The following is a 19,872-nucleotide window of genomic DNA, read 5'->3' as shown; positions in this document are numbered from 1 at the left end:
GTTTGTTTACATTTACTTTGTTTACAAAAATTGGAGTAAAACAAGCTTATATTTTGGATCTGATTGGGTACGACAGCTGAGCTAAGCTCATGAGGAATTTACAAGATATATTCTTCAAGAATCAAAGGGTATATATCATTAATTTATAAGATATATTCTTCAAGAATCAAAGGGTACATATCATTCATTTATAAGTCCAAAAATGGATGTACTGTAGCAACTGCAGATTGCCCGTTTGAGCCGATGTTTCTGGCCTTTTTACTTTTCATAATTCATTCACAAATTATTTTCCCAATTACTTGATATAGATACACCATATTCTGTGAAAATGTTTAATCATGACATATTAAGGAATGTATACAGAGCTGAAGCACTTAAATATAATTCACACTAGACCTATAGTATAAGTACTCTCAAGGAATCATTACACTTTCAAAATGCAATTTTACAATGCACAATTCTTTGTGAAGCGTTTCTTTCAAACTATTCCAAACCTCAGGTTATGCAGTCTTGAGCTACCTTTCAGAAGAGGAGCATCCTCACAAGAATGACTTTAATTACAAACTCACATTTGTGTCATAAGGCTTGTTTAGCTGTTTACTGTAGCTGCCTGTTGCTGAAGCTGTCAGCTAGTGCCCAGACTAGTTCATAAGAAGCTCTTTGTCTATCTCAAAGAATGCATTGTATGGCGGGGGGACCGAGCGTCTGTTGTCCCTGGTCTACTTGAGAGGCTCAGCAGCGTCTGCGGTCACCTCAGGTGGAGTTTTGTTGGATATGGAGTAATAAAAGACTCGCATGCGCTCCTCCACCTTCACAAAGCCTGGCCGGTCCTCGTGTCTGAGAAGAGAAAGGTCAGACACTTTAGATGTGATGCATCTACTTTTAAATGGGCAGCAGTGTGGCCTAGTAGCCGACTTCAAATGTGGTGTGAAAATGAATGGTTCTCTAGTTTCTCACTTACTTGTATGTCCAGCAGTCCTTCATCAGTGCATACATTCTATCTGGACATCCAGATGGACATTCCATCCGGCTCCCACTGGCAATGAAACTGATCACCTCCGGACCTTTCATTTTCTGATCATATTTGGTGAAGACCCAGATTAAGTTAATCTAGACAGCACTGTGTTGGAGGCTGTTATTTAAGCAATAACGCACGAGGGGATGAGGTATATGGCCAAGGGCTGTTCTTATGCATGACATAATACGGAGTGCCTGGATACAGCCCGTAGCAGTGCTTTATTGGTCATATACCACAAACCCCCGAGGTCCCTTATTGCTATTATAAACTGGTAACAAATGTAATTAGACCAGTATAAAGAAATGTTTTGTCATAGCCGTGGTATACGGTCTGATATACCACGGCTTTCACCCAATCAGCATTCAGGGTTCGAACCACCCAGTTTATAATACAGTATAAACATTTAACTATATTGTGGTTATATGTCTTGCAGGTGCTGTACAGATTGTACCTTGTATGGTTTTCCTCCGTAAGAAAAGGCTTCCCACATGGTGACACCAAAGCTCCAGACATCACTCTTGCTGGAGAACTTGTGGAAGTTCATGCATTCTGGAGCATACCACTTCAGCGGCCATTTTCCTGCTGTGCGTGCCTATGTACCCATGCACGCACGCACACACACACATACCATACCACATGAATAATGTATAAAGAACTGCAGCATTTGACTATATAAAACAGACCAAGATTATAGCACATGACACGTGCAAGAGACTCCTACCTTGTAATAGTTGTCATCAGCACCCAAAGCCTTGGACAGACCAAAGTCACTGATCTTGGCAAACTGTTGGTTGACCAGAAGGACGTTGCGAGCTGCCAGGTCTCTGTGCACAAAGTTCTTCTCCTCCAGGTACTTCATTCCCATAGACACCTGGTGCATCAGCCCCACAATGTTCTCCACTGTGACCTTATCCCTGAGAGGTAGAAGGACAGAAAGGGAACTCAAATAAACCTTTCGGGAAATTACAGTATGTCATGGTATTGTTTGAGTATTAGTAGTGCTATCATTAATGGCATTTCCGTAACTCTCTATGATCAATGTCACTACTAAGAGAATAACATGCCTTATGAAACTGTATATATTGTACTACACGTGTGAAATAATTGGCCTTACTTATTGGTGAAGAGGAACTTGTTGAGTGGCCCAGCAGAAGCCATCTCCATCACCAGCATCAGGCACTCAGCCTGGCAGAGCCCCAGCATGCGGACGATGTAAGGGTTACTCAGCTGGTGCATGATCTCCGCCTCCCTCATCATCTCATCTTTCACCAGCTTCTCATTCTCACTCTTCAGCACCTTGATGGCCACATCAGTGTGGCCCCTGGAACCACACAGGAATTATTGGTGTTATGAATAGGGCCCCATGTTTTTCCTAATTATAGCCTATAACTGGGGTCCAGATTTTTTCCTGATCAGCTACGTTTGTCAGTAAAAATAATGAGAAACCTCTGACCTAAAAGGTAGTTATCAATTGTTATAAATGGCTCTAGGCTGACGTTATAGGTTCTAAACTCAGGATCTGATGTTCTGGTTTGATTCATCCAAGAAGCAGGTCACCCCCCTCTCACTTATTTGTCTTGAAGACTCCTTTCTTGACACAGCCAAAGTTTCCCGAGCCGAGCTCCACCTCGTCAATCATCAGCTGATCCCTATTGATGAAGAACTTCTTCAGGTCATTGGGGTCATGGTAAGGGTTGACAAATTCACTGCAGTCCATGGGCAGCATCTGACGGTCTGTGGGGGGTGAAGTCTTGATTTCCTTGGAGCACCCCAGAGGTACTGTAAGAAAGGGAAAAACCACAGGGAAATGTCTTAAAGACAAATTTAGTGATTTGTGTATGTGTGGGTTTTGGTGGAAAGACCATGTGTGTCTGTTGTAATGTTATTAACCTACCTCCAGGTGGCGGTGTGTATCCATTTGTTCTGGGCCGCCTCTGAAAGAAATGTACTGTATTTAATAGTAATATAATAATAATAATAAGCCATTTAGCAGATGCCTCAATAAATACATTGGAAAGAAAGTATCTACCATGGAGAAATTAGAAAATGTTCTTGATACTCACCCCCGAGGGCACAACAGGAGTCTCTGAAAATGGATTTGAGAAATAAGAAAATTAATTCAATGGCATGAGGGACAAAGTTTAGTGAAACAATAAGAAGAATTTGATGATTGTCAACAAAATGTTGGTTAAGTACGTTTGGTGTTGTTGCGGTTCACACACGGTTCCCTCAGAACTGTCACTAGCCCATCAGGTTTCATCTTCAGATACTCAACCAGCTGCAGAAGGGAGGGAGAGTGGCAGGGAAAGATAACTATCTTTGTCTTAAACATTAGGTAGCAGACATAATAAACTTGGACTCATTTGTTGGAGAAGAGAGAACAGCCTACCTGCCACACAGTGTCAAATTTGGTTCCCTCTGGCATGGAGTATTTCCCTGATTTGTCATGTTGGATCTGGTAATGGTAGGCCGTTTTTCCGTACATCAAAGAAAGGGCAAAGGTGCCAGACTCTTCCCTGTCTCTGACTCTGATTAATAAAAACCCAAATCAAACTATGTTGTGGGTGTTTTTAGAACCTTTGTGTAGTGTTTGACTAAAATGCATTTCATGACTCACAGGAACTTTCCATCTGGCTGTGCCCCGGAGTAGAGCCGCCTCTCCCCTTCCTGGCGAGGTATCTTGCTGTGGTACCAGGGCATCCTCTCATGGGCGGTGGTGGCGATCAGCTTCTCCAGCTGTGGAGCCTGGCTGATGATAGCCTGCTCCATGGCCTCCCCCTGAACACAGACACAAAGTCAGACAGGAAACTACATCAGAGACAGTGTTTATGTGACTTCAGGCCCTGCTGCCTCTCCTGTGATAGTTGCTCTGGTTAACAGCGTCTGTGAAATTACTCAAATGTAATTTAGCCAACCCTCACCTCCAGGTTCCAGGTCTGTCGTACATACTCCCTCAGCATGTTGTCCCTCAGGTTATCAAAGACGCCTGCTTTGATGGGGTTGTCTGGGGAGCGCAGACAGGGCTTCCTCAGGGTGCACACCAGGCCATCTGAATCCTTACTGTAAAACTCACAGAGCTCCGCTGGACCACAGTGGGGCTTTCCACCTGCAATACAGTAGGTGCTGTTGAGCTGTTTCTCCACAGAGTAGTGGTGGAAGTCCACGTTCCACACCAGGGAGACCACGTAGCCGCCCAGGCTCCGCAAACACTGGCGCAGCAGAAACAGCCCGTCGGCCATGCCTGCCAGCTTCAGGTGCTCCTCAGCCTCCGAACGACTGATACTGCCGTAGAAGAAAGGCAGCTCTGCCGCAGGGTCTGTCGCCATGTCTGTGTCTCCTCAGGCAGTACGAGGGAAGACTCCTCAGTTAAAAGGGTTGGAGATGGCTGGAGGCTCCTGGTTGAAGATCTATATAAGGAGAATGGAAAATAATCATGGATGACCACTACTTAAAAAAACAATATTCAAATTACAGTATATGTGTTTTTCTAATTGAGGTTGTTGATGAGGTACAGTCTTCAGCCTTTATCATAACTCACATTGTGCCTCCATCTTATGCACCCAGATGAGTAACTGAGGTATTTGTGTGGTTGGGCTGTTCAGTGTGCAGTAATTGAGATAGGGAGTGTGTGTTTCTCTGCACCGGCACAGGCTGGTGTTAAGCGCAGCCACAACAGGAAGTTGACAACCGCCCCCATCCTCCTTCTCCAACCTCTCTTTAGTTTCTCACTCTTCCGTTGAGCAGGTGCTGCTGTTTCCAAAGCTTTTCAACACACTAGTGACTAATTTACATGAAGATTAAGGCAACATATAATTTTTAGATAAATGAAAATACAAAAACAAACAGATGTAAAGCCCCCAACTTGTGCTTTTAACTGACTATCAGGAAATGTAAAATAAACCAAGTGTAGACTACAGGTTAGTATCACAGCATGTTGTGTCTGTTCTACTGTGAGCTAGCTTTATTTGATAACAAGCGAGAAAAGCCTGTTGATGGGAAATACACAGACGACTATCGTGATAACTTTCAAAACATGGATACCATGATACCATATCACACACAATTACAAAAAGGAGCTTGGTAGACAAAATAAAGATAGGCATTGAATCAGTTAACATAGTGATACTTTGATGTAGTTTTCTATTTGCGGTCGTCATATAACTTCCCCTTTTTCTTTTCAATTGACACCCCCATTTTGGAAAAAGAAAGCTTTAGCTTAACATGCTTTCCAATCTGTTGGTGTGAGTCATAGGTTAGGGGGGTTTTCCTTGGTTTGCTTTGCAGTTAATGACCTGCCAAAATTAAACTTCAGTTTATTACATGTTACACAATTATTACTAGCTCCTTATGGGAACTCTTCATGGCCAAAATTTGATTTTTGTTTCAGCGATCTGAAGTCCTGTGCTTGGTGAAATGATTCTCTGAGGTGGGGGTATGTCAAAAGGGGAGATTGTAAGGACTATCACCTGAAGCTTGTGTCTATGCTTAAAAGTGTAGTGTGATTCAACCACAGTTTCCTGGGCGTACCTGTGACAGACTGCCCACATCCACGGCGGACACACAGACAGAGCCACAGAGAGCCGCAATGAGCCACAACGCACTTAGACTCCACCATGGCCTGAGAACTTCAAACCCCCCCCTCACCACACGGTTAAAGGACAGTGGTCTTTACATGTTGTGAATGGCTCAAACTGAACTGACTAGTGTTTAGTTTTAATTCCTGTCTTTTTATCCTGGTATTATATGAGCTGAATTTAACAGCTAAAACCCTGAATGACAGAATAAAGTACTTGAAAGTAACCATAAAAGTCAGTTACCATGAAAATTGAAAGATGTTAAGCATAAAAAACAATGTCAGAGAAGAAGACGCATTGTCAACAAGAGAGTTGTTGACTAGGAAATGTCCACATTTTATTTTCTAGTTTCGTGAATTTATGAGTGAACACAGACAAAACCATAAAGGTCTCACCACTACTTAATAATTGGAGCATAAATACGCTGTTATGCTTTTGAACACCCCAATTCTCTTCCCTCATCTTGCTTTCCTTCCACCTCAGAACAGACATTAGGACCACATCGAAAACAGCTGTAGGTCTATACTCTCCAATGGAAGGCCATGTATTGTCATACTGTGCTTTGCCTGGAGGTTGGTTGTGGTTAACAGCTGAGCCAGTACAGGGCATACAGTACCAGCCTCGGCAGGCTGAAGGCTGTAGCTTTAAAGAGCGGGGAGACAGCAACCCTCCTGTGTTCTGACTCACAGCTTTTCCAATGCAGGTACAAGTGGCTGTGAGCTCTACAGATGGAATGCCCTATCCACTGTGAGCTCTACAGATGGAATGCCCTATCCACTGTGAGCTCTACAGATGGAATGCCCTATCCACTGTGAGCTCTACAGATGGAATGCCCTATCCACTGTGAGCTCTACAGATGGAATGCCCTATCCACTGCGGCACAGAGGATAACATGGAGGGTCTTTGGTTTGGCTATAAGACATGACATTCATCAACTATTAACAGTTGACTCAGGGTTGCTAAATAAGTTCATTGGCTCATGGCCATGAACTGTAACAATAATAATGCATATTTGCCTTGTATTTCATATAATCATAGTAAGATAAAACAAAGTGTGGGTGATTATTTGTCTTTGAATTGGATTCAAATGATCATTCAAAACACTTTATATATCAGGAGGGGTATCGGTTTTGTAAGTTACGCTAACATAAACATTCCTAAATCATTACATTACTTTGGCTACAACATTTTTTAAATCAGGCGAACATCTAATAAGTTAGGCTTATCAAAACATGTCCAAATATATACATGTGTTCAATGCAGCAATTCTTTATGTTGTTATAATTCTAGGCCTCTAGAACAGATAAACCACACCATGTTGCTTAATAACGCCTGCAGTGTTTTGTAGAAACAACCACACAAATAGGCCTACAAAACATCAAGCGTAGGTCTACATTAAAATGATGGGAGGTCTCTAGTAAGAGGTTAATTTACAAATGAAGTCAGTGGGCCAGACTGCTACCTTATAAATTACTTACGTCAATGGAAAATCGAAGAGACTCCAATGCGCATATTTTTCCTATGGGCCTACGTAGAAGATTATTGTCGATTTCAAATAAAGCTTTTTGAATTTTGTTTCCTGCTTTTGTTTTATGAACATGCAACCCGCAAAGTGCTTACTGTTGCCTTGTTGGGTTTCTGACAGTGGCCCCTCATCCAACTATATTTAGCCAGTCGAGCTTAAGCCCAAACCTAAGAGTATAATTAAGTATTTGTAAGCCCTAACTCTTTCCCTGGAACGACAACGCATCAGTCTCAGTGATCTGGGTTGTGGCATCTCTGTAAAGAGTTGAGCTACACATGGGCCCAGAAGTCCTCAGATCCTCAGGACACTAGTTTAGCCAGTCATGTTTAAGCCAGGGACCTATTTCAACAGGCAAATCATGTTGTATTTTATAGATATTCCATTGCATTGGTTCAACTGGATTACAGTAGGTCCGTAAATGTCACAGAAGGTTGATCTGTCATCTAGACGAGAATGAGTCTCTTAAAAATAATATAAAAAGACAGCACCGTATTTTCATACAAAGCACATTATTGGTAATCTCTTTTGTAATAATTATCTGATTACATGTGCCAACAAGTCTCAAAATAAAATAGAAAGTTACAAGCAATAAACAACACACATAGAACCCTTGGGTGTGTCCACTTGAAAACCGTACCCCCTTTTGGCTTTCTATTCATATACACAATGAAAACAACTATTTATAAATATAATCTCTACTTTTGAAGCCACAGCTAGAATGTCTTTGCCACACTGTGGTGAACACATTTAGCATTTGTTACAGCATAAAGTCTGCTAATAGAAACGTATTAACACTTAAATGTGTTCAAGGCACTGGTTACAAGGGAACAGACTTTCCAGAACAGTCTTTTATATATATCATTGATATAAATTCTGTCTAAAATATTGTATTAGTATACTTCAAAGTAGATTAAAGTAACAGCATTTCAACTTTAGATTTTTTCCATCTCCGAAAGACAAAAGCCTTGTTATATAAATATAAAAATATAATCCTATTTACTCTATTGCAAATAAGTATATAAAAAACACAGGACTGACTTAAGATGCACTCACCATAAACTATTTCACTGGAACCAAGGGAAGAGAAGTCAGAGCTAGACAGGTTGGCCTCAGAGAGAGAGTAGCTGAGTCTGGTGACAGAGCAGAGGCATCAGTGATAGTGTGAGGGTGCAGGAAAACTATGTCGGTTGATTGATACAGTCCAGGAATCTTCACAGAGAAACGAACCTACTTCCTTACCTCAGCTACATGAAGTGACAGCAGTTCTCTATACAGCCATCTGAAACAGCAGCCCCAGTCTTCTGTCTCCACCTGTAGCCTGCCACCACGACCTTCCAGCAGTGAGGCTATGACGGAGGTTTTAATGGTTAGATGGAACATTCAAATACAGTGCATTCGGAAAGTATTCAGACCCCTTGACTTTTTCCACATTTTGTTAACGTTACAGCCTTATTCTAAAATTGATTAATTAGTTTTTTCACTCATCAATCTACACGCAATACCCCATAATGATGAAGCAAAAATTGGTTTAGACATTTTTGCTAATTTATATTTTTAAAAAAAAGGTGAAATATCACATTTACATAAGTATTCAGACCCTTTACTCAGTACTTTGTTGAAGCACCTTTGGCAGCGATTACAGCCTTGAGTCCTCTTGGGTATGACGCTACAAGCTTGAAACATCTGTATTTTGGGAGTTTCTCCCATTCTTCTCTGCAGATCCTCTCCAGCTCTGTCAGGTTGGATGGGGAGCGTCACTGCACAGCTATTTTCAGGTCTCTCCAGAGATTGTCGATCGGGTTCAAGTATGGGCTCTGGCTGGGCCACTCAAGGACATTCAGAGACTTGTAACGAAGCCACTCGTGCATTGTCTTGGGTGTGTGCATAGTGTCGTTGTCTGGTTGGAAGGTGAACCTTCACCCCAGTCTGAGGTCCTGAGCAGGTTTTCATCAAGGATCTCTCTGTACTTTGCGCAATTCCTCTTTCCATCGATCCTGACTAGTCTCCCAGTCCCTGCTGCTGAAAAACATCCCCACAACATGATGCTGCCACCACCGTTCTTCACCGTAGGGCTGGTGCCAGGTTTCCTCTAGACGTGATGCTTGGCATTCAGGCCAAAGAGTTCAATCTTGGTTTCATCAGACCACAGAATCTTGTTTCTCATGGTCTGAGAGTCCTTTAGGTGCCTTTTGGCAAAATCCAACCGGGCTGTCATGTGCCTTTTACTGAGGAGTGGCTTCCTTCTGGCCACTCTACCATAAAGGCCTGATTGATGGAGTGCTGCAGAGATGGTTGTCCATCTGGAAGGTTCTCCCATCTCCACAGAGGAACTCTGGTGCTCTGTCAGAGTGACCATCGGGTTCCTGGTCACCTCCCGGCCCACTGCCCAGGATTGCTCCAGGAAGAGTCTTCGTTGTTCCAAACTTCTTCCATTTAAGAATGATGGAGGCCACTGTGTTCTTGGGGATCTTCAATGCAGCCGAAATGTTTTGCTACCCTTCCCCAGATCTGTGCCCCGACACAATCCTTTCTTGGAGCTCTTGGAGCTCTGCTGCTGGTGATTCTCTGATCCACCTCTACGCAGATGACATCATTCTGTATACTTCTGGCCCTTCTTTGGACACTGTGTTAACAAACCTCCAGACGAGCTTCAATGCCATACAACACTCCTTCCGTGGCCTCCAACTGCTCTTAAATGCAAGTCAAACTAAATGCATGCTCTTCAACCGATCGCTGCCTGCACCCGCCCGTCTAGCATCACTACTCTGGACGGTTCTGACCTAGAATATGTGGACAACTACAAATACATAGGTGTCTGGTTAGACTGTAAACTCTCCTTCCAGACTCACATTAAGCATCTCCAATCCAAAATTAAATCTAGAATCGGCTTCCTATTCCACAACAAAGCATCCTTCACTCATGCTGCCAAACATACCCTCGTATAACTGACCATCCTACCGATCCTTGACTTCGGCGATGTAATTTACAAAATAGCCTCCAACACTCTACTCAGCAAATTCAATGTTGTCTATCACAGTGCCATCCGTTTTGTCACCAAAGCCCCATATACTACCCACCACTGCGACCTGTATGCTCTCGTTGGCTGGCCCTCACTACATATTCGTCGCCAAACCCACTGGCTCCAGGTCATCTATAAGTCTTTGCTAGGTAAAGCCCCACCTAATCTCAGCTCACTGGTCACCATAGCAGCACCCACCCATAGCAGGTATATTTCACTGGTCATCCCCAAAGCCAACTCCCCTTTGGCCGCCTTTCCTTCCAGTTCTCTGCTGCCAATGACTGGAACAAATTGCAAAAATCACTGAAGCTGGAGTCTTATATCTCTCTCACTAACTTTAAGCATCAGCTGTCAGAGCAGCTTATCTGTACACAGCCCGTCTGTAAATAGCCCACCCAACTACCTCATCCCCATATTGTTATTTATTGTTTTGCTCTTTTGCACCCCAGTATCTCTACTTGCACATTAATCTTCTGCCCTATCCATCACTCCATTGTTTAATTGCTAAATTGTAATTATTTTGGCACTATGGCCTATTTATTGCCTTACCTCCCTAATCTTACTACATTTGCACACACTGTATTTAGATTTTTCGATTGTGTTATTAACTATACGTTCGTTTATCCCATGTGTAACTCTGTGTTGTTTGTGTCGCACTGCTTTGCTTTATCTTGACCAGGTAGCAGTTGTAAATGAGAACTTGTTCTCAACTGGCCTACCTGGTTAAATTAAGGTGAAATAAATAAATACAATTTAAAAAATTCCTTCGACCTCATGACTTCGTTTTTGCTCTGACATGCATTGCCAACTGTGGGACCTTATATAGACAGGTGTGTGCCTTTCCAAATCATGTCCAGTCAATTGAATTTACCACATGTTTCAAATTGTTTCAAGTTGTAGAAACATCTCAAGAATGATCAATGGAAACAGGATGCACCTGAGCTCAATTTCGAGTCTCATAGCAAAAGGTCTGAATAGTTATGTAAATAAGGTATTTCTGTTTGGTTTTTTTGCCTTGTTTTCGCTTTGTCATTACGTCGTATTGTGTGTAGATTGATGAGGGAAAATGTGGAAAATGTAAAGGGGTCTGAATGCTTTCCGAATGCACTGTATGTTGGAGGCCACATTTCAAAACAGGGCCAATGCATTGCCTACCATACTTTACAAAATAAAGTTTGAAGAAGGCCATGCTCAAAATCAACTACAGAGGGCGGTCTGGATTAAAGGAGACGTTCACTATATTTGAACCAAATCTCTATTTTTGATGTTAATGGCATTATTATAGAAGTGCCTAGATCTTTGTGATCTTAATTGTTTTTGAGAAGCTTACCCTACCAGTGATATACTTCCTCATGCTTGTTCTGCAGTTGCACAGAAAAACATGAACAAAGGCTCCAAAAACACCCAAATACTTCCTTTTAGAAATTACAACGCAGCCAGTTTAGTGATGCAGGTCTTTAGATGTTGTCCACATGAAATTGTGTCACTCTGACTTTATCCGTAATGCTATGATCCACTCTGTGCAAATCAAATGTTTTCCCCTACCAGCTTTGCAGCGAAATGGAATAAAACATTGCAGATAAATTTACATTGCGGATACATTTACAATTCAGATATTTTTCATATTTTTCATTACATTGCAGATCAAATATACATTGCAGATAAATGTACATTGAAAATAGAGATTTGGTTAAAATAAAGTGAACTTCTCCTTTAACTATTCAGGTAACTACACTGTCATCATAATAACCCACTGGTACTACTAGGTCAAATAGAACCTACTACAGCAACGTCTCCACACCAGACCTGACAGTGCAACCTCATTCTGGGTTTATATGTATGCCTGCATTAGTCATGTAAATGCCATAGGCCTATTTTGGGTAAAGTCGTAGTTGATGAGTACTCCGATTAAAACATATCCTTTTATCTCGCTAATCGGAGTTTCTGCAGTGTTTAATCTGTGAATGTTCTATAGCAAACTGCACCAGTGAAAACGAAAAAGTGAGTTCGAAAAATCTGAAAGTAGGAAATCCTACATATTATAGAATGTTTTTCACAAAATGAATTTGGCTTATCAAAAATAACGTTGTCGTTGATAAAACGTTTATTTTTATTAAAATTCCCATAAGAACCAGCCTCTCTCCCGTCTCTTAAACCAGGTTATTATGGAAGTCGCTTTTCTTGCAAGCATGATGTATAGCTGAACTTTTTCATCGAAATATCATATTGTAAACGTCCATTGGAACAAAATGTATGTCTTTATATGTTGTTGCATAAGTTTGGTTGTAGTTGTGTTATAAACATCACATTGGGCCCCTCTGTTTTCTGTAGCCAAAAATCTTTGGTGTAGCTCCTCCGTGCGTATAGACGCTACCATTACCGTTTTCACTTCCTGGTCTAGTACGCAGAAGTTAGAGCGAGCGAACGAGCAGGCATCCACCGCGTTGCTTTGGCAGTGGGACCCTGGGAGCAGGAGAGGTCCACTCATCTACGATCCTCGGCTCAATACAGACATAACTTTTCAAGGCAACTGACACGTCTTAAAGGAGAACAGGAGAAAGACATCGTAAACCCTGAGAGGCAACCATAGTGAACCTGGACAGGGATATGAAAAAGGTACTGGACTCTCATTTTTAAACTTATTTTAAACGCATCTTTCGTTAACCTAGTGTGCACTTCTCTGTAGGCTGAATTATGAGAGCACAGTCCATTCCGCAAAAATGCTTGACGACTTCTTTAGAAGTCTTCCATATCGATTTTACAGCTATTTAAAGTAATTTTTCACAACTCGAAAATGACCATGGAATTATCAGGTAGAGTCAGACCATGGTATTTTGTGATGGGGTTGATTTCTCAGTAAAGTAGAATATTTTGAATTGTATATTAACACCATTGTCGTTGTCATTTCTTTGTTTAATTGCGTTGAGTTTAATGAAGAAACTGTCATGGATCCAAAACACTTTCCCCATATAGTTGAGTGAAATGGATACTGTTATTTGAAAAGCTGAACCCATAGGTTGTGGGCGATGAGAGATGGTGCTGGTCTGATGCCTGGGAGCAGCAGCATGTAGTGTCAAATGGCACATGCCCATAGTCTTATGAGGGTTTCTGACGGGCGAGGGAGCAAGCAATGCTCCTGCAAGAGTTGGAGAAAGAATAGGCAGGAGTGGATTCTTCAAGACATCAGTGAACTACTGCACTGTTTAAAAGTGTTTGATGAATATTTGTGTGTTTGGGTGATATCTGTCTGTCTGTCACTCTCTCTGTCTCTCTCTCATACACACGCACACACACACCTCAAACAAATATTTTACAAAAAAAACACAAATCAAGTACCTTGAAGGAGTTGCATAGTGATTCATTGAACATTGAACATAGAGTTGTATATCTGGTACAAGCAGTCCATACAGATACCCCCCCCCCCCCCCATAGTGCTCTTCTTCCTCAGCCAATGATCAGATTTATGAGACTGACCCAGAAGTGAACTAGTGCTGACATTAGGCTTGTGGCATCTTTTGTAACAAAATCCAATGTTGGTGTTGCTTGGTTAAATAAAAAAATGTATGGAAAGGATTTGTGTCACAAAACGTATTGATGTTTTGGTCATATTGTGAATGCCTTTCACATCCAGTAGCTTCACCATGGTAGAGCTGCCCAGTGTTTGATCTGCATGTGAGGTTCATAGGTCTCTCTCAACTGACTGAGGAGAATGGACAAATCTGTAGTCTGTCTTTGTCTGTGAGTATGTAGCATGAGAAATATGAAACTCAAGAACTCAATGCTTAAACTGCCTCTCTTCTGTACGGTCTAGAGTTGCTGACTGACTCAGCTCACCTGAAGCCATCTCTCAGAAAATATTGTCTTAGACTACGGCTCATTTTCAGAGTGCGCATCCTTGGCTGTCTGACAAGCCAAATCTCCAGATAGTTTTTTTTGGGGGGGGGGGGGATTGAAGGAGGAATGCCACTAGTGTTTAGACTCAGATCCCTTACTTTATTCTCCCTATTATTTGTATCACCTCATCTGTTGTTTGTTGTGGAAGGCTTAACATGGAGGAGTCATGTGAATTGAGCTTGCTTTTCGAAGCCACTTCTGAGGGAATGACTGCTGTCAGGGTGATACAAGTATCTAGGCTATGTGTTGCATGAGCTCCCAGTTTTCACTTAGTGTTGATGTGTTTACAGTATAGTGAAGAGGCGAGGCCACACTCTCCCCTACTTGAATATAACTCAGAAATTACATAATATGAGGGAGTGATGAGTCAGTCTGATATCAGAAAGGAGAGGGGGGGGAGTGGACAATCATAGTGGTTTCTTCAGAGGAGCACAGTGAGGGTGGTGTTAGGAGCTGAGCAGGGGACACTTAGCATCTGTGTTTCTTAGAGAGACTGAGAGCCTTTACATTGAGCGTGTCATATGGGTTTGTTTAGTATTTTAAATTCTGTCTGGACGCTTCCTGGCAGCATCACTATAGATAGTCTGCAAAAACATACTTGTCACTGCCTTTTCCAATGCAGTAGATATGTTGAAAAGCTTAACACATCAATATTATCTTTCTGAAAGGAAAACTGTTGCAAAACAGACCCCCAAAGACAAATGACAAAATCACTTTCAAGAGATTGTGAAAATCCCCATTCAACCAAATTGTTGTTATGTTTCCTAACTGAGCAAGGATTTAGTTAGTGTAGGGAGAACTTGAAGACAGTCAGTAAAGCTTTTAAGTAGCCTTGTTTAAAAACACAAAGGCAATCATAGGGGGTCCGATTAAGTAAACAAGATGAGAAATAGGTTTAATGGACACATTTGATATATTGCTGCAAGTGTAATAACCCCACAATAGAATTAGACTCCAACAAGAAGTAATGAAAATAAAAGAGAGTTTGGCCAAGCAGGAAATGACTGAAAAAAGCCTGGAGGGAGGGGTCGGAAGGGGCGAAGAGAGGGAGTAAGGGAGGGCTGTGGAGATGGAGAGAGGAGAGGGGTTTACAGTTGCTCCACATTTAAGTTGGAACACAAAGCCCCCTTAGTGTTTTAGGACTGTATTATACCATGAACTGCTGCACTGCTGCACTGGGACTCAGGGAACCAGAGGCACATTAAGCTTACATCTATCCCACTTACCTCTCTGTGTCGCGGCTGCCCCCCCCCCCCCCCCCCCCCCCCTCTCCCTCTCTCTCTCTCAACACACACACATTTTTTTTACTATCCTTGGGGAACCAAAACAATTCATTTTCATTCAAAATCATTTTCCCTAACCCTTAACCTAACCCCTAACTCCTAACCCTAACACCTAACCCTAAAATAGCTTTCCTTGTTTTACTATCCTTGTGAGGGCTTCTGGTCCAACAAGGATAGTAAAACCAAACACACATACACACACACAAATACAAATACACACCTACACATACAAATACAAACACACACCTACACGTATTCATAACCAGTGTGTTGGTATTTAAGAATGGCTCTCCCAGCTGGACTGAACAGCACACTCTCTCCCATCTCTCTTTCAGCCCCTTGAGCTTTGGAATTCCCTGTTAGTAATTTTTTTGTCAGAGGCAAGCAACTTGTCCCTCACGCGCGTACCAAATAATTTCCCATCTGCTTCCGATTACCTTTGCCTACAGTTGGTTTGCCGCCAGCCATCCCATCTGAGCCAGTGTGTCTGCTCTCGTTCTTTACTCAGACACACTGAGAGAGCGATAGAGGGGAATGGGGAGGGAGGTGGCAGTGTGGCAGAAACGGTATCAAAGATTGGGTTTGGGCCTCTCAATGACATTGCCAAAAAGCTTAGGAACAAAAGTCACAATGTTACTGTAAATAGGACTCCTCTTCATCCAGGCTTTTAACTCCTCTGTACACTTCAAAGTGCAATGGCGAAAAGGAAATCTTCAGTGTTTTAATGTAATAATAACCAAGTTTGCTTTTTCAAAGGCCATTTTTGATCTCCCAACAAAAGCCTGATCTGTGGCTAATGGGCCTATTCTCGCTGTGTGTCTGCCTCCTATGTTTAGTTAGGGCCAGGCCACATGAGGCCAACAGTGAGTGTGGAAGTAACCCACTGCTTGTCTCAAATTAGGTAATTTCCCCCCACAGCCACTGACATAACACCCACTTCAGCTCCTCTCAGCCTAAGCACAGCGTTTTAAAAGATCAATGTCTTCCTTTCTGCTTTAACTCATTTCAGACCACAAAAATAGACACAGTGGCCCCCAGGTCAAGACTTGCAAACCCTAGTCGTCAGATTGTCAGCCACAGTTTTCCTGTAACAGAAGAAATTATTGATTAGCTGAAGACGCAGTGGGAGATGGCTGTTTATGAGGCACTGACTACAGACTAGATATATTTGTGTTGTCAGAGGGGGACCATTAGGGTCAGGTGGATCTCATGCTCTCTCTCTCTCCCTCCCCACTCTCCCCTCACACTAACCTGTTTCTCTTCCACAGAGAGGCCACAGTACATTATAGAGTCCGCTGTTGCTGCTGCTGTACTCAGAGACAGTCTCTCTATCAGAATCTTCTCCTGACCGTGGTTCTACCAGAGAGACAGAAGCAGAGAGGCTGTGTGTCCAGAGCTCTCCAGTCCAGTCTCTAGAGGTCTATCCTGCTGCCATGGCCCTTGAGTGCACTGCGTCCCATTGGTGAGCGAGGGGCATCAGAGGGCAGAAGACATGTTGGGACAGAGGCCTGGGAACCGCACTGAAGCTTGCTGTAGTAACCATGGAAATACTATGGAGGACCTTGGCCTGCATTGTTGTCATCATCGTCATGGTTGCCACCGAGGTCGCAGAAAGTCAGACTGCTGAAAAGTTCACCCAGTCACAAGGTGAGCAGAGATCGGGTCGACTACTTTCTTCTATTCTGTTTGACATAAATGGACATGTTTAAATGTGTAAATGTTTATCCTGAATATACAGTATGATTGCAGTATGTTATTATTACTATCATATTGTATTATTCCCTATCCTGAACTGTGAAAGTGCTTCAACATTTCCAGTCCTGGTGCCTCACTCAAACAGGTAAAGGACCAATTCAATGAGCTGTTCCATACGGTGGGGAGGGCGCCTTCTAACCTGACCCACACACCAGGGCAGTGGCCCTGCTAAACTTGAACCCTGCTCTCACAAATCAACTTCAGAGACAGAGAGCCATGCGCCAACTCCATAACCCTAACCCCACCACTCCTCAGCCAGACCAATCCCATTTAGGCTCGGACGTAAATACCCAGAGTGTCCATGGCTTGTCATGCAGAACAAGGCACTGATTGTGTATTTCCTATGCTTAACCTCTGCACCATGTACGTCATGTTTCCAATTGTCTGCCACACTGCTTCCTTAAAAACCACACAGGCCCATTCATTTAGGTTCTCTGTTTAAACTAAGCTCTAGAAGGACACTTTTTTTTGGTATAATTTTTGTTGTTGTATTTTACCCCTTTTTTCTCCCCAATTTTGTGATATACAATTGCGATCCAATTACGATCTTGTTTCATCACTGCAACTCCCCAAAGGGCTCAGGAGAGGCAAAGGTCAAATCATGTGTCCCCCGAAACATGACCCACCAAACCACGCTTCTTAACACCTGCCAGCTTAACCCGGAAGCCAGCTGCACCAATGTGTCAGAGGAAACACCGTTCAACTGACGAGCGCAGTCAGCCTGCAGGCGCCCGGCCCGCCACAAGGAGTCGCTAGAGTGCAATGAGCCAAGTAAAGCCCCCCCCGGCCAAACCCTCCCCTAACCCGGACGACACTAGGCCAATTGTGTGCCGCTCTATGGGACACCCGGTCACGGACGGTTGTGACACAGCCCGGGATCGAACCCGGGTCTGTAGTGACGCCTCAAGCACTGCGATGCAGTGCCTTAGACCGCTGCGCCACTCGGGAGGCCAGAAGGACACTTTTCTAACCCAAAAATGAAACCAGCTCCATTGATGATTGACGGTAATATTTTTTTTATTAGTTAGCATTTATCACAAGTATTCACTGGAAAATGCAACAAGTAGGTCATAGCTTAATTTGTTAATGGTTTGAAATTCAATTGCAGTACGTCTGGCCTTATACATTACAGCGCCACTGTTAGATTCCTCCAGGCTAGTCATGTCTCCCAAAATGGATATTGACTCCTGGCCAAGTGTAAGTTGTTATCTCACAGAATGGTAACCCCTTTAAGTCATTCTAGATTAAAACCTTCAACAAAAACAAAAACAGAATTAGAAAATGGGAAATTTGCTGAGGGCATGAAATCTGCCTATATTTGCTGCTGCAATTCTAGACAAGCTGCAGAGTATATTTGGCTAGTGTCTTTGTGTTTATTTAAAAGAAAGAGAGGACAAATATGCAGACATGGCGTATTTGGAGAATTGTTTTATTTTAGAAAAAATATTCTCTCCCTTTTCCCTTGAAATAAGTGAATAATGAGGTAAGCCATCGTGGTAGTGGCATTAAGTCATTTAGTTCAGTGTTATTAAACCATTTTATGAAATGTATACAGTACCAGTCAAAGTTTGGACACACCTACTCATTCAAGGGTTTTTATTTATTTTGACTATTTTCTACATTGTTGAATAATAGTGAAGACATCAAAACGATGAAATAAAACACATGGAATCATGTAGTAACCCAAAAAGTGTTAAACACATCAAAATAGATTTTAGATTTTAGATTCTTCAAAGTAGCCACCCTTTGCCTTGATGACAGCGTTGCACACTCTTGGCATTCTCTCAACCAGCTTCACCTGGAATGCTTTTCCAACAGTCTTGAATGAGTTCCCACATATGCTTAGCACTTGTTGGCTGCTTTTCCTTCACTCTGCGGTCCAACTAATCCCAAACCATCTCAGTTGGGTTGAGGTCGGGTGATTGTGGATGCCAGGTCATCTGATGCAGCACTCCATCACTCTCCTTGGTAAAATAGCCCTTAAACAGATTGCTCAGTTTGGCTGGGCGGGCCAGCTCTAGGAAGACTCTTGATGATGGAGGCCACTGTGTTCTTGGGGACATTCAATGCTGCAGAATTTTTTTTGGTACCCTTCCCCAGATCTGTGCCTCGACACAATCCTTTGTCGGAGACCTACGGACAATTACTTCGACCTCAAGGCTTGATTTTTGCTCTGACATGCACTGTCAACTGTGGGACCTAATATAGATAGGTGTGTGCCTTTCCAAATCATGTCCAATCAATTTAATTTACCACAGGTGGACTCCAATCAAGTTGTAGAAACTTCTCATGGATGATCATTGGAAACAGGATGCAACTGAGCTCAATTTTGAGTCTCATAGCAAAAGGTCTGAATACTTATGTAAATAAGGTATTTTCGTTTCTTATTTTTAATGCATTTGCTAAAATGTCTAAAAACCTGTGTTCACTTTGTCATTATGGGGTATTGTGTGTAGATTAGAGGTCGACCGATTATGATTTTTCAACACCGATACCGATACCAATTATTGGAGGACCAAAAAAAGCCTATACCGATTAATCGGCCAATTTTTGTATATATATATACACTGCTCAAAAAAATAAAGGGAACACTAAAATAACACATCCTAGATCTGAATGAATGAAATATTCTTATTAAATACTTTTTTCTTTACATAGTTGAATTTGCTGACAACAAAATCACACAAAAATTATCAATGGAAATCAAATTTATCAACACATGGAGGTCTGGATTTGGAGTCACACTCAAAATTAAAGTGGAAAACCACACTACAGGCTGATCCAACTTTGATGTAATGTCCTTA

The 19,872-nt window shown here is 42.3% G+C and overlaps 2 protein-coding genes across 4 annotated transcripts in view; one reads left to right on the top strand and one right to left on the bottom strand.

The window, feature by feature from the left end:
* Positions 1-318: 318 nt before the first annotated feature.
* LOC111971408 (tyrosine-protein kinase ZAP-70) lies at positions 319-8,445 on the bottom strand. 3 transcript variants are annotated; one of them, XM_023998171.2, is made up of 14 exons: positions 8,357-8,445; positions 8,171-8,247; positions 3,940-4,425; positions 3,636-3,796; positions 3,408-3,546; positions 3,215-3,296; positions 3,082-3,104; positions 2,913-2,952; positions 2,587-2,797; positions 2,133-2,339; positions 1,740-1,932; positions 1,470-1,610; positions 962-1,074; positions 319-837 (listed from the first exon to the last, which is right to left on the bottom strand). In XM_023998171.2, exons 3-14 carry the CDS (start codon positions 4,342-4,344, stop codon positions 720-722), a joined length of 1,833 nt encoding a protein of 610 aa, XP_023853939.1. In that variant the 5' UTR covers positions 4,345-4,425; positions 8,171-8,247; positions 8,357-8,445; the 3' UTR covers positions 319-719. The 3 variants fall into 3 exon arrangements, with proteins under 3 accessions (XP_023853939.1, XP_023853938.1, XP_023853940.1); XM_023998170.1 differs by lacking the exon at positions 8,357-8,445 and having other exon boundaries at positions 8,171-8,350; XM_023998172.2 differs by lacking the exons at positions 8,171-8,247; positions 8,357-8,445 and adding an exon at positions 4,557-4,777.
* A 4,094-nt stretch (positions 8,446-12,539) lies between these two features.
* Positions 12,540-19,872, top strand: part of LOC111971841 (A disintegrin and metalloproteinase with thrombospondin motifs 10-like) — a 59,410-nt gene continuing 52,077 nt past the window's right edge. The window contains 2 exon segments of the mRNA XM_070446359.1: positions 12,540-12,752; positions 16,582-16,960. Of these exon segments, the coding sequence (XP_070302460.1) occupies positions 16,855-16,960 (106 nt within the window). The 5' untranslated portion in view covers positions 12,540-12,752; positions 16,582-16,854.

The sequence above is a fragment of the Salvelinus sp. IW2-2015 genome, linkage group LG13 (genome assembly GCF_002910315.2).
Source record: "Salvelinus sp. IW2-2015 linkage group LG13, ASM291031v2, whole genome shotgun sequence".
Lineage (NCBI taxonomy): Eukaryota > Metazoa > Chordata > Actinopteri > Salmoniformes > Salmonidae > Salvelinus > Salvelinus sp. IW2-2015.
This window is presented reverse-complemented; position numbering and strand designations above follow the sequence as displayed.